Genomic DNA, 15,552 nt, shown 5'->3' with positions numbered 1-15,552 from the left:
ACCTATGAAAGGGGGATCACGACCAGTCCCTTCTTTTAAGAAATCCTTAAGAGATACTTCATAGAACTCTGGAGTAAAAAACACAGATTAGCCTAAAGCATAGCTATCCACAGGCTCATTTTACTGCTGTCTATAATAACTGGAAGTTATAAAGATGAAAGTAAAACCATCAAAAATCTGCCATTTCTTGGCACTATGCACACCTGGCGCTCTGATAAGCTATTTGAGTAATCTGAGAACTCATGATAAAAGTTGAGTAAAAGGCAGTAAAATTTGCACAAAATGTCAAAAATGCTCACTTCAAAAATGACCATAACCCACACAGGAGCATTAATAGTCTATCCTAATGCTCTACTTAAAACAAAATCAAATTGGTACAGCCTATTTGGGAGTATGAATTGGATTTACAAGCATCTGATTTTCATTTAGAGTTTTTTATTTTGGCCATTGGACAATATAAACCTCACAAAATATTTTATTGAAACCTGTGTTTTCTTTACATGTAAAGAAATGTCTTTAGACAAGAATTAATTGCAGCCACTTAACAAAATGCTAAGAAAAACTGTAGATGCTTTATTCACCATTCAACGAAGACTTTTGCTCCTATGAAAATATCCTTAGGGCAATATAACCTGAGCAAGTAATTTAACCCTATTTGCCTCAGTTCCCTCATCTGTAAAATGAGTTGAAGAAAGAAACGGCAAAACACTCTATTATCTTTGCCAAGAAAACCTCAAATGGGGTCACAAAGAGTCAGACATTCCTGAAAAACTATTGAAAAATGAGTCTATCTTTAAGACAAAATTATACCTAGACAAAGCAAAATAATCTGCCATGCTGAAAGGCAAAATCTTTAACCTAATTAATACCCTCTCGCCTCCCCCTCCTTTTTTTAAAACTAGAAGATAATGAATACACTGATTATAGTACACCATACAACAGAATAGCAAACCTTTTTTCAAAGGAATGAAATTCTCCTTTTAATCAATGGTAAGTGCACATGAATCAAAAAGAAACTAGTTTTGGCAGAAAATTTGAATTTACATTTGGATGTTTACGAATTAGACTCTTACCACCACAAAAGTCCTCCGCTGATGCCTATCATGTGACATAGAGGTGATGTTGGGTTCTATAAGGTTTTGCTTACATCTGACAGGTTCTACCATGAAGGAAAGGCTCTGAGTATTGTCCTAGTGACAAAATCTGTATAAGTGATGAATATTTGGCCATCATGACTCACGAAATAAAGAAAAACACAAAATGGCCCTCAGTTTTATACAATTTCCTTCCACTTCTACAGTAGATGGTAGCAGAGAGGCAAAAAACTGGAAACGGTAAGAAGGACAAAACTTAGACTGTCTATAAATAATTTAACACTAGGTACTCAGTATGCAAGATCCTTGTCCACCAACTAACAAAATGGAATGTTATTGGAAGAATTTTCTTATATCGATATTTACTATTTTGCTAAAAATTAAGCCAAAAGACAAAAGAAAGCTTTAACTAAATGAAAGGAGGGCAGCTCCCTGCCTAGGTTGTGACATGATAAAAGGAGATATTTGTAAAGCACTTTGCAAACCTTAAAGTGCTATTGAAATGCTAGCCATAAGTATTAGTTAGCAGTTGGACATTTGTTAATTGATTGAGAAAAGTATGCCTCATTTTGTATACCTCAAAGTTATACCTCAATTTGCTTATGTTTGTGGTTCCCTTCCAAAATGCTGAACAAAAGATCTGAGGTGCTGCTGTGGTTGATTGGCATTTCAGGGGGAAAAAAAGGAAATAAGACAAAAAGTCTTTCTTCTCTTCTATTCCATTAGATTGTAAGATCCTCGAGGGCAGGGATTTTGCCTCTTTTTTGTATCCCCAGAGCTTAGCACAGTGCCTGGCACATTTGTTCTTGTTATTCAGCTGTGTCTGACTCTACATGACTCTGTGGACTTTGTCCATGGAATTTTCTTGGCAAAGTTACTGAAGTGGTGTGCCATTTCCTTCTCCAGCGTATCCCCATTTTAACAGAAGAGGAACGGGGGCAAATATGGGTTAAGTGACTTGCCCAGAGATAGATAGCTACTAAGTACGTGAAGTCAGATTTGAACTCAGATCTTCCCCTCTCCAGGCCCAGCGCTTTATCCACTGCACCACCTAGCTGCCCCTACCTGGCACGTAGTAAGTACTTAATAAATGTTTATTGATTGGTCAATTGAATGTTCCTTTTCTATCTTTGCACTGTTCTCTTGCTTGGCATTCAAAATACAGCTGTTTCCCAAAAGGGTATATACTTGGCTCTCTTGTCTTCTTCCCTTACACTCAATACGGAAGCACATCATTCACTCCTCTGGTTTTAACGACCGCAACAGCGTCGATGCTTCTCAAATCTTAATGTCCAACCTTGGGCTTTTTCTTGAGCTCCAGGCCTCTATCTTCAACTGTTTCACGGCTATCTCTACTTCGGGGGGGGGGGGGGGGGGGGGACGGGCAGCCTCAAGGCCACGTGTGGTCTTCTAGGTCCTCGGATGTGGCCTTTTGACTGAGTCCAAGTTTTACAAAACAAATCCTTTTATTAAGAGGATTTCTTCTGTGAAGTTTGGACTCAAAGGGCCTCACTTTAGGACCTAGAGGGCCACATGTGGCCTTGCGCCTGTAGGTTCCCCACCCCTGAAACAAAAATCAACACATCCAAAACGACTATTTCCCCTGCTTTATCCCCTTCACTTCCATGGAGCCAGTCTCAAAATCTTAGACCCATCCTTAGCTCCTCTTACTCCCCTGCTCCCACATCCAATCACTTTACAAACAGGACTGATTCTGCCTCAGCAACATCTCTTACATTTGTTAAGGCCTTTCCATTCCCACTGCTACCGTATTAGTAAACGCCTTCACTGCCAAAATAATCATCCTTCCACACGTATCTGGTCAGCTGGAAAAGTGATTTTCTTTAAGGGCAAAGTGGACCATGTCACTGGCCTACTGAATAAATTCCAGGTGCTTCCTATTAACTCTCAGATAAAATAGACACTCTGTTGTTTGGCCTTTAAAACCCTTCACAAGTTGGCCCAACCTACGTTTGCATGTATAATTAGGTAATGTATAATTGTATACGTATAATGTATATTATATGTAATGCATAATTAATAATAGTGTTTATATATGTATAATATATGTGCATACTATATGCATTATGTTGTGTTATATGTATGATATACAATAATAATGTAATTATGTAATTAATACATATAATAATATATAATTACACAATGCATAATATATGTATATACATACATGTGTATAATATAGTAAATGTAATTAATAGGTATAATAACATAAATAATTAATAACAATGTATGATAATAATAATAATGTATACTTACATTAATTCCTTTCCTGAACTCTATGATTCAGCTGTACTGGTTGTTTTTCTCTTCTTCCACCTTCAGGCCTTCACATCACCCATCCCTCATGTCTAGAATGCACCCTTCCTCACCTCTACCTCACAGAATTCCTTGCCTCCTTCAAGATTTCGTTCAAGAATGGAAGAATGTCCCTCTTCTGCTCAAAAATCTTCAGTGGCTCCTTACTGATACCAAATACAATTTAAACTCCTTTTCTGGACATTCAGATGTCTTTTAAAAAGGTAGTACTCCAACTTTTCAGCATTTTCACACAAGCTCTTGAATTTCCAGCCATAGTGGATCATGTTCTGCTACTCAAACGTGACTTTCTTTCCTTCCTTCTGTACTATTCTCAATACTTTTTTTCTTTGCTTATTAAATTCCTACCTATTCTTTAAAGTACAACTCAAATACATTCTCCTACATGACAATGTACGTTTTTATGAAGTTCCACCTTCAGTTTGTCAAGGCTCCCCTGAAATGTAACACCTTAAAATGGACTCAGCACTCTACATGCGGTCCGACCAGCAAAGAGTACAGAGAGGCTAGGACCCCTCACTCCCTTTTCTGGGCCAGGACTAGGGCAGGCAGGTGACATGGTGGCTTGAGTACTGCACTGGAAGTCAAGAAGATCCAAGTTCAAATCCTGCCACAGACGGTCACTACCCGTGTGACCCTGGTGAGTGTCACTTCACCTTTCTCAGCTTCACTTTGTTCATCTGTCAAAAATGGGACTATTGTGAGGATCAAATTAGACATCATATGTAAAGTGTTTTGAAAACTTTAAAGGGCTACATAAATGCTAGTGATGATGAAGACGGTGATGACGAAGATGATGACGAAGACGATGATGATGATGATATTTCTCTGGCAACTGACCAGCATGAAGCACGACATACTTTTTAATGTTACTTTTTACAAATGCTCATTTTTTTGGAGGGGGGGAAGGCAGGGCAATTGAGGTGGAGTGACTTGCCCAAGGTCACACAGCTAGTACATGCATCAAAGGGTCTGAGGCCAGATTTGAACTCAGGTCCTCCTGACTCCAGGGCCTTTGCTCTACTCACTGAGCCACCTAGCTGCCCCACAAATGTGTATATTTTTAATGTCTGAAAATTCTACCTTCTGTGGCCCATGAGTATTTTGTGATAGCACAGAAAAGGCTGAAAATGTTTGGCAACCATGACTGTACAAATATTTCCAAACCTTACCTAAGGTATGCAAGTACCTTTCTTGGGCCCAAACTTCTGCTAATGCAGGTTATCGCATCACCGTGGTGGATCATATGGAATTGCAGTTAATGAAAAGTCTTTCAGATCTTTTTTACATGATTTTTTGTGAGCTATTGATATCTTTAACCTAAGCAAAATTTACACTTATTCGATTTTAACTTGTTAGATTTCCCCCATTTTCCAGCCTTTCAAAACTCTGTTTGGATTCTGAATTCATCATTTAATAGAGTAGCAATCCTTCCTAGCTATGTATCATTTTCAAATATAACCTATGTCTTCAAGTCACTGAACTCAAGAGAGTTGTCTTCCAAGTTAATTTCAATCTATTAATCAGCATTTTATGGTGGGGGGTGGGGAGACAGGAATCTAGTTATTCAACCAGTCACAAATTTACCTATCATCCAGCCCACAGTTCTAGGTCTTATCTAACAGGATATCTTAAAAGACTGTCAAATGCTTTACCGAAATTCAGCAAAGATACACTATCCCCACAGCATTTCCCCAATCTACCTGGTTAATACAGCTTTAACTAAAAAAAAAAAAGCCAAAAGGTTAGCCAGGCAAGATTTGTTTTCTTTTTTCTCTTGAGGTAGTTCAATAATTCTTAATAATTCCTTAACCTATTTTCCAGGTCAGTTGGTTTTTTTAATGAGATATTTCACATTTTCTTCTATTTTTCAATCTTTTTACTTTGTTTTATTGTTTCTTTATGTCTTGTGAAGTCATTAGCTTCCACTTGACCAATACTAATTTTTTAAGGAGTTATTTTCTTCAGTAAGGTTTTGTGCCTCTTACCATTTGGCCAATTCTGATTTTGAAAGAGTTATTTCCTTCAGTATTTTTTTTGTGTTTCTTTTACCAAGATGCTAATAATTCTCATAATTTTCTTGCATTTCTCTCATTTCTTTTTCCAATTTTTCCTCTACCGCTTTTATTTTATTTTTAAAATCTTCTTTTGCTCTTTTTTTTTAAAAGAAAAATCTTCCTTTGGTTCTTCTAGAAATTCTTGTTGGGCTTGTGTCCAAACTGAATTTTTCTTTGAGGCTTTATTTGTAGCTGTTTTCACACTGTTGTCTTACTATGAGTTTGTGAATTGAGCTTCCCTGTCACCACGGAAGTTTTTGTTCTTAGGTTTGTTTTTATTGTTTGCTCATTTTCCCAACCTAGTTCTTAAATTGGGCTCTGCTCACCTCTGGGAAGAGGTGATTGTTCTGAGTTTCAGGCTTTTATGTACTGCTGTTTTCTCAGCTAGGTTTGGGGGCTCTAGGTTTTCAGAGTTTCCAGAGTGGTATGATCCTAGGTGAAGACTGTTCACTGCCTTCCTGGTCTGTACTCTGGTCCCTACTCAGTGCCAGTGCGGCCACCACCACCAATGATGCCACTGCTGGGATGCTCACAGCCTACAGCACTTCTGCGAGGCCTTGCTCCGGACCAGCTCCCTCCCCGGTGTCTACAAACCTCTTTCTGTCCTTCTAAGCTGCCCTGAGTTAAAAAAACATCTCACTGCGACCTTTTGTTAGTTATCTCACTTAGAATTCAATATGAGGCACTTTGTCAAGTTTTGTTTAGAGGGGTGAGTTAGTAGAGCTCAGCAAAATTGTTAACTTCACTTTACCATCTTAGTTTTTCCTTTTATTTTTTTCCTTTTGAGACTGTGTCTTGTTATCTTGCCCAGGCTGGAAGTGCAGTAGCCTTTCATGGGTCCGATTCCACTGCTGATCTTCAAGACAGCTTTAACCTGCTCTGCTGCTAACATAAGCCAGTTCACTCACCCTGAAGGAGCTTGAGAAACCTCTGTTCTCCAAGGTACCATACTGGTGCAGCCACTGGATTGGCTCAGCACACTGCAGCTCAAAATCCTAATCTCAAGTGATCCATTAGCCTCAATCTTCCCAGGAGCAGGAATTACAAGCACAAGTCACCATTTTGTCAAGACTCGTTCTTGAAGAACTCATATTGCTTCCTTTTCTAAGTACTTACAAACTATTTGTCTTCCATTACTGTATGATTTTATTCTTCTGAAATCCATACATACAGATCATTTGGCAACATGTTCTAACCACCGGCCTTAAAAACTGAAGCTCATCAACATAATTTCTAGATGCAATATATAGAGTGAAAGATTGGAGTCAGGATGACTCAAGTTCAAATCTGGCCTCAAACATTTAACTGTATGACCTTGGGCAAGTCACTCAACCTCTATCTGCCTCAATGTCCTCAACTATAAAACGGGAATAATAGCCCCTAATTCTCAGGATTATTGTGAAGATAAAATGAGTAAATCACTTTGCAAACTTTAAAGTGCTATGTAAATTGCAGCTATTACAGTTATTAGATAGCCCTGTAAGAAAGAGTGCAGAAAGTTTTCCAGTGGAGTAAGGCTAGTGTCTGCTCCTTTTCACTTGGGTTCTTTGTTATCCTCCTGCCAGCTTGAAAGCAGATCTGCTTCTACTGAATTTTTAAACCAAGGGCTCCCACTCTGGTAACTTAATCCAGATGTTGACTACAGCTGTGCTTGTATATTTAGGGTTCAGTTAAATTCTATTTTATACTGAAAACCTATACATCTTATCTCACTTAATAGTTCATTTTCACTTTGTGTGGGGGATAATGGGTAAGATAAGTATCCAGATATTTGTAGAACATGCAAGTACATAACAGCTAGCATTTTATACAGCACTCCAAGATTTGCAGTATTGTATAATTTGATAATATCCTATATAAGCATATAAATATGAATTAATATAAATAGGAGTAAATATAAATATCTGAAAACACACAAATGCATATCACCCATACACAAATCTCTGAATGTTCATTTTGCTGCTTGGCCCAAACCTTAAAGAACTACATCTTATAAGTGATGCATTTTCTTCACTTAGAACATTTAAGTTGTACTCATCCTGCATGATACCAGAGATGAAGAACCAAGAAAATAAAATCCATAGCTGATCTGAAAACTGAAATTTTCACCATTTGTGTCAGTTTTTTCCGCACCCCCAAACCTTTTCTGTGAGCTGCTAAAAAAAGAAGGAAAAAACCTGATGGCTTTAATTTCACCCGGTTTTATTTTTTCTAACAAGGTCTACTTTCTAATGTGGGCATGACAGTTCATATTCCTCTATAATAAATAGCTCCACGTCAATTTTTCTTCAACAAAAAAGGAAAGAAAGATGTCTAAGACTTGATTGATTGGCTACTTATGTCAAGGAGCACTTCATGTGTAAAAATTCCAGAGCAACAGAAGAATCTGCGTAATCCCCCGGATTTCTTTATAATGAGACTGGACTGTTAAACAGTGAAGGGTCCCAAAGTGGCAAGCTGGAAGAAGGAAAAGGAAAGGGCTTTGATAATCAGCCTCCACGAAGCAACTTCCAGTGGAAACATCAAAGGTATCTCGTAGCGAAACTTTCTTTCTCATTTTTAACTGTTCCAAGGGAAATTACTAGATTTTAATAGCTTTGCTAGTCCCTTCCCTCTGAGATGTCCTTCTACTTACAGTGTATATCTTAGATGTACATGGTTATTTACATGTTGTCTCTTTCATTAGAATGTGAGCTCCTTGAAGGCAGGGACTATTATACTTTTGCCTTTCTTTGTATCTCCAGTGCTTAGCACAGTTCTGGCATATGAGTGCTTGTTGACCGACTGTTGGAACAACCAATTTAGAAAAGACACAAAATTTAACTAACTATAGCCTTAATGAAATTAGGTGATGAAAATAACAGATTACATTTATATAATGCTTTATAATTACATTAACTTACATTTATATAATGCAGCCCAAGGGTTGCACTTAAGGAAAACTATGGATTATTGTTCTCAGTATCTTTAAGAATGAGGAAGAATGAACCAGCCTCTATAGGAGCCCTCAGGCTCCAACACAGATATTTGAGGATTTCTTCCAAAAGGCAATGTTATAAAATGATATCTTTTACTGTATGTGACTGACTATAACACAAAAACTAATCTCATAGTACTAGATTTACATGGTATATAGTAAATGATATATAGATTACATGATACATTAGATAGTAACTTCCTGCTCAAGTAAATTGTGGGGCAAGAAAGTGCCAGAGAACCCTTTGACTCAGGTGTGCCACCACTAGTTTCATGTAACCAAAAGATACCAGAGGAAAAGAATCCTTAAGTACAAAAATATTAATAGCACCTCTTTCTGTGGTGGCAAAGAACTGGAAACTAAGAAGAGCTCATCAATTAAGGAATGGCTGAACTAGTTATGGTAAGTGAATATAATAGAACTCTATTGTGCCATAAGAAATGGCAAAAGGGTTTAGAGAAAACTGAGATTTTTATGAACTGAAACAGATTCAGAGTGAAGTGATCAGAATCGGGAAAACAACGTATACAACAAAAATGTTACTATAAAGACAACTTTGAGAGAGTCATAAAAACTCTGATCAATGCTCAACCATGATTGGAAACAACTGATGATGAAAAGGGTTACCTGCCTTCTAAAGGTTAGGTTAGGTTAGGTTGTTGTCCTTCATTCTTGAGGAGGACCAAAATGACATCACTATGTTGGAGTCAAGGTATGGTGTGTCAGACTGTGGCCAATCAGACCAATATAAGCTCAGAATGCTCTACCACAGGTCAGGCACAAATGGTTCATATGGATATTTGGGGTGGAGATTTCTCCAAATTTGTATATCTCCTGTTTCTTTTGAGCTACTGCAATTCTGCTTTGCTCATAGAGCACAGAGCCTTCTTTGATGCGGGCATGCTATGCTGGATGGTCCTCTGCCAACATCTCCCCCATGATGCAATCAATTCCAAAGTTCAAACACACCCACTTTCTAAAAAAGATATGATGGACTCACAGTACAGAATCAGACACATATATACAACACACACAGAGATAGAAACAACATGGGGAAACTGAGGGGATACCCATTAATTGGGGAATGGTTGAATAAATTGTGGTATATGAATGTAACAGAATACTATTGTTCTGTAAGAAATGATGTGTCACAAAAACTGCTGGGAAAATTGGAAAATGGTAGGGCAGAAACTAGACATGGACCAATATCTTACACCATAAACCAAAATAAAGTCAAAATGGGTTCATGATTTAGGAATAAAAGCTGATACTATAAGCTATTTGGGAGAGCAAGGAATAGTTTACCTATCAGGTTTATGGAAAAGGAAAGAATTCATGACACAACAAGAGATGGAGAACACTACAAAATGCAAAATGGATAATTTTGATTATGTTAAATTGAAAAGTTTTTGTATAAAAAAAGCCAATGCAACAAAGATTAGGAGGGAAGCAGAAAATTGGGAGAAAATCTTTACAACTATTGTCTCTGATAAAGGCCTCATCTCTAAAATATACAGGGAACTGAGCCATATTTATAGGAATACAAGTCATTCTCCAATTGAGAAATGGTCAAAGGATGTGAACAGGCAGTTTTCAGAGGAAGAAATTAAAGATATCTATAGACATATGAAAAAATGCTCGAAATCACAACTGATTAGAGAAATGCAAATCAAAACAACTCTTAGGTACCACATCTCTCCTGTCAGATTGGCTAAAATGACAAAACAGCAAAATGATAAATGCTGGAGAGGAAACTGGAACACTGTTACATTACTGGTGGAGTTGTGAACAGAATCAGCCATTCTGGAGAGCAATTTGGAACTATGCCCAAAGGGCTATAAAAATGTCCATACCCTTTGACCCAGCAATACCACTTCTAGGGTTGTATCCCAAAGAGATCACACAAGTGGGAAAGGACCCATATGTACAAAAATATTTATAGCAGCTCTTTTTGTAGTAGTAAAGAACTGGAAATCAAGGGGATACCCATCAATTGGGGAATGGCTGAACAAGTTGTGGTATGTGAATGTAATGGAATACTATTGTGCTATAAGAAATGGGGAAGATATGGACTTCATAATAACCTGGAAAACCTACACAATATAATGTTGAGTGAGTGGAGAAGAATTAGGAGAAACAGATATATGGATTCTGTGATGACTAACCTTGATAGACCTCACTCTTCTCAGCAATACAAGGTTCAAAGACAACTCCAAAGGACTCAGGATGGAAAAGCTAGCTACATCCAGAGAAAGAACTAAGGAGACTGAATGCAGATTGAGGCAAACTGCTCTCCTTTTTTTTCTTTTGTTTTTTTTTTCTCTTTTGTTTTTGTTTTTGCTTTTTTGGTTCTGTTTCTTCTTTCTCATGATTCATTCCATTGGTCATAATTCTTCTTTACAATTTGACTACTGTGTAAATAAGTTCAATGCGAAGTTATATGTAGAAGATATATCAGATTCCATGCCATCTTGGGGGGGGAGAAAATCTGGAACTCAAAATCATGCAGAACTGAGTGTTGTAAACTAAAAATAAAAAATCTTAATTTAAAAAACAGATCATAGCCATCACCAGCAGCCATCACTAATACTCTTTTCTCTTAAGAACAAGAAAGAACAAACACAAAGAGGCAAAGAACAGGAACTTATATTTATAGCACACATATTAGACTGAGCAGGGAGGTTAAATTTAGTGTGAGGCCTCTCTCCCTACCCAGACATGTCTTTCCTCAATCACAGGCAGGGAGGGAAGAAATAGAGCTTTGGTGGGTCAGTGACTATTGAAAGTATTCCAGTTGAGGCTCAGCTGTCAATTAGAAGTTCATTTCTTTACCTCGTGATTAGTAGATGGGAAGCTCATGCTCTAAAAGTTATGCAGACATTGCATTTGACAAGCAAAACTGAGCATACTCATAAAAGCTGAGCCTGGTCAGTCCCCCAATATACACATAAGAACACACAGACATTCATACATATATGATTGCATACATACATGCACAGTCATCCAATATGTGCATATGCTCCCTACATGCATGCATAACATAATATAAACTACTAGTAGAATGAGTATTAAATTACATACGCATAGAGTAATATATTATATATATATGCTTTATATATTGGTATATGTATATGTGGGCATCTAGTTGGCACAGTGGTTAGGATAGTGAGCCTGGAGTCAGAAGTCTCAAGTTCAAATCTGGCCTCAGACACTTACTATCTGTGTGACCCTGGGTAAGTCATTTAACCCTGTTTATCTCAGTTTCCTCATCTCTAAAATGAGCTAACGAAGGAAATGAAAAACCACTCCAGGATCATTGCCAAGAAAACTTCAAATGGGGTCACGAAGAATCAGATGTGACTGAAAAGGACACAACAACAGGCAAAGTCAACACCAAAACGGAAGGATAAAGATGACAAAACAACACTGCATGTAATTACAATATCTCCAACTTGACCTATTAAAATGAAAAGTGGGAAATGAATAAAAACAAAGACATTTTCTTCAAGAAAAAAAAAAGAAATGATGTGCAGGCTGACTTCAGAAAAACCTGGAAAGACTTGCATGAACTGATGCTGAGTGAAGTGAGCAGAACCAGGAAAACATTGTACACAGTAACAGCAACATTGTACAATGACCAGCTTTGATAAACTTAGCTCTTCTCAGCAATGCAATGACCTAAGACAATTCCAAAAGACTCATGATGGAAAATGCCATCCAGAAAAAGAACTATGGAGTTTGAATGCAGATTATGCATACTATTTTTCTTTTTTTTCCTTTCTCATAGTTTTTCTCTTTGGATCTAATTCTTCTTTGCAACATGACTAATGTGGAAATATGTTTAATATGATTGTACATGTATGCCCTATATCAGAATGCACACCATCTTGGGGAGGGGGGAGGGAAGAGAGAAAGAGGGGGAAAAATGTAAAACTCAAAATCTTATAAAAGTGAATGTTGAAAACTAAAAATAAATAAATAAATGTTTTAAATAAATAAGCAACATGGGAATTTGTTTTATTTTATCTTGCATATTTGTCACAAGGATTTTTTTTCATTTGGGGAGAGAAAGGAGGAAGAGAAAATAAATTGTTGTTAATTGAAAACAATTATATTTTTAAGAAAAGGCACAGGAAGAGATGGAAGAATGGCCTGGGAAATCTGTGTTTGTCTTTGTTACCTACCTGCTCTGGAAGTCTGAAATCACCATAGCCTGGTAGCTGGCCTGGAGGTTTGGGCTGGCTGATGGAGTCATTGCTTGTGTTATGGTGTAAAACCTGCTAGACAAACAAGAAAACTCATGAAGATCTTTCCTTCTGGCTACACAAATAAGGGTAACAAATTCTACCTCAATACATTGGTAGAAGGCTCAAGCCAAATGATCAGAGATTTCAGACAGAAGCAGCAGCAGAATTCAAAGCAGGGGAAAGAGTATAGAAAAGTGAGGATCATCATGAATGCTCTTTTTTGAGAACAGTTTTCTCTGTGTGCCTTCATGTTGGTAGAGCACATTAATTAGTTACTAGTTAGCATTTGGTTTGGATTCTAGAGAGCAGTCACTAAAAAATGGCAAGTGAGAATGACTAAACTCTGGAATTCCATCTGGTTTAGACCGACAAAATCCCAATTTCTTGTAAGTATAACCCTGGAATTGGGATCTTCGGATAAAAGATTTACAGCTGGAAGGGACCCAAGAGACCCCTCATTTTACAGAGGAAGAAACTGAGGCCAAGAGAGGTTAAGTGATTTTTCCCAGGGTCAAATAGCTAGTAAATGTCTAAGGTCAAATTTGAACCTTGATCTTCCTGACTACAACTCCCATGCTCTATCCGTTATGCCACATTGCCCCTCCTCAGTTTTCACTTAGTAGTCCAGATCCCTGCCTAATGATGATGGCAAAATCTTTAAATCTAGCGGTAAAAAGATGGTTCTGGGGCAGCTCCAGCATGAGGTGCCAAATTTGAAGGCTGCTCCCACCAAGATTAAAATATAATTGGGAAACATTTAACAAAATAAATAAAAATACAATAAAACATGGATAGCATTAATTTATGATTTTCTAAGTCAGGATGAAGTACATGGGATTTCATTTGTAGTTGAGTTTGACACCGCTGGCCTAGAAGATAAGTATAGCACTTAGATACATGGTAGACACTCAACTTGATTGAGTGAAGACCAGTGAAAGTCCAAATTAGGTAGGTGTGTTGAGACACTAATTAAAAGGACTTCTAGCTTGTCCTTGAGTCAGAGAAGACAGACCTTCAACTAGTCTTTCCAGCTATCTTATTATCCTTCAATTGGAAACAAATACTTCACTTTCCTGAGGCGGGAGGACGGGTTAGGATTAGGTAACTCAGCTGGTCATGAAACTGTTCACCTTAATCTGAAATTAACTATTTGTCCCATGTAAATTAATACCTTAGAACTATGGAATGTCACAAGGTAGAAACCTGGAACCTTCCTGGTGAAAGATTCCCTCAAGTGTGCCACAAAATACTCATTGAGAGATGAAAACTAGAATATTTCAGTGGTAGAACATAAGGAAGGGCATTCTTGCAGAGGGGACTAAGATAATTCTCATCCTTATAAGTTAAAGTGGAATAAAACAATTATAGAAACTGTCTTGTTAACATCTCTCATCAGTAGACTTGATAAAAGGGAGGCCCCATAACACACTCTCTAAATTTATTGCACTCTTACTTCTAATCAACACGGGTGGTGATTTGATGAAGAAGCATAGAAATGCATGTCAATGAGGGAGATAGCTTGCATACAAAACAGCTTTCCCTTCTTTGCCGCCTTGGCACTTTGTTCTTAGTACATCACAGAATTTTAAGGCTATACTGGGACTATACAATACCAAGCTAGTGTCACGCTAATGACCACTCAATTTCAGCCAACTAGCTTCATCCCTGCTACTTAGCCATAAACGGAAAGATTTCAGGACAGTCTGATCCTGTTCTCCAGTGTCTATGTATGCTTCAGTGAAGTAGCCCAGTCCTTATAGGTACATAATCTCTCTCCACTATGCCACCACCCCCATCCCTTTGGGCTATAACTGCAGCAATTCTGCTGGAAAGCAAACTTGTATGGCCAGAGATTTGTCCAAAGGTTTGGTGGTCTGTTGAGAAACTCACCTTTTAAGGATAATAAAAGTCCAATTCTTTTGCAGACTACATGATTTGTCATCCACATGAAAGACTACCTGATTCATTTGTGTAAGTCAAAGAACGGTGTGCATAGGGCTGTTAGCAATATGAAACATTCATGTTAAAATTACTGGGATCAAATTTGGTTCCTACCTGTGACACAAAAGGTCTAGGAGGAAGAGCCGGTGGTGGAGGTAACAGTCCAGGTTTAGCAGCTGAAAAAACAAACCACAATATATTATTATAATTTCTTTTTAAGGGTAACTCTTGTCTATAACCAGGAATATCTGAAATGTTTTAAATGTATAATGTAAATGTTGATCTTCTTTAAAAAAACACTCAGTATACATTATTTCTAACCATTTCCCCCCACTTTATCCTGACATCCAAATCCACGTATTTATTGAAGCAACTATTTTTGAAGGCTTATTTTAAGTAGGAGTGGAATGGCATTACATAGGCCATGAGAATGGAATAAAACATTTCAAGACATCAGTTATTATTCAAGTATTTAACACTTACTTTGAGATAATACAGCTCCCTTGCTTTTCTGCTTTTCTCTTGTTTTTTGGACATTGAATTGTAAGTAAACATAGGGAATAAACCAGGAAAAATAAAAGGAGTGAGACTCAAACAAGTCAGCTTTTGTTCAGTCCTTTCCATCCTGCCTGACTGTTCATGACCTCATTTGGGGTTTTCTTGGCAAAGATGCTGGAGTGGTTTGCCATTTCCTCCTCCAGCTCATTTTATAGAGGAGGACCTAAGGCAAATAGAGTTAAGTGACTTGACCAAGGTCACACAGCTAGGCAGTGCCTGAGGCCAGATTTTAACTCAGGAAGATGAGTCTTCTGGACTTTGGGCCCAGCACTCTACCCACTGTGCCACCTAGCTGCCATCCTATGATATAATTAATCCCTAATAGAAAGAGTTCTGGGGAA

At 37.7% G+C, this 15,552-nt stretch overlaps 1 protein-coding gene across 6 annotated transcripts in view; it reads right to left on the bottom strand.

Moving 5' to 3' along the window:
* REPS2 (RALBP1 associated Eps domain containing 2) overlaps nt 1-15,552 on the bottom strand; it is a 261,912-nt gene that overhangs the window by 39,524 nt on the left and 206,836 nt on the right. For 3 of the 6 annotated variants that reach the window (XM_036747200.1, XM_036747205.1, XM_036747203.1), the window contains 2 exons: nt 14,768-14,829; nt 12,650-12,745 (listed from right to left, as the gene is read on the bottom strand). In XM_036747200.1, the coding sequence (XP_036603095.1) occupies nt 12,650-12,745; nt 14,768-14,829 (158 nt within the window). The remainder of the gene's footprint in view (nt 1-12,649; nt 12,746-14,767; nt 14,830-15,552) is intronic. The other 3 variants (XM_036747202.1, XM_036747206.1, XM_036747204.1) reach the window with 1 other exon arrangement.

The sequence above is a fragment of the Trichosurus vulpecula genome, chromosome 2 (genome assembly GCF_011100635.1).
Source record: "Trichosurus vulpecula isolate mTriVul1 chromosome 2, mTriVul1.pri, whole genome shotgun sequence".
Taxonomy (NCBI): domain Eukaryota; kingdom Metazoa; phylum Chordata; class Mammalia; order Diprotodontia; family Phalangeridae; genus Trichosurus; species Trichosurus vulpecula.
This window is presented reverse-complemented; position numbering and strand designations above follow the sequence as displayed.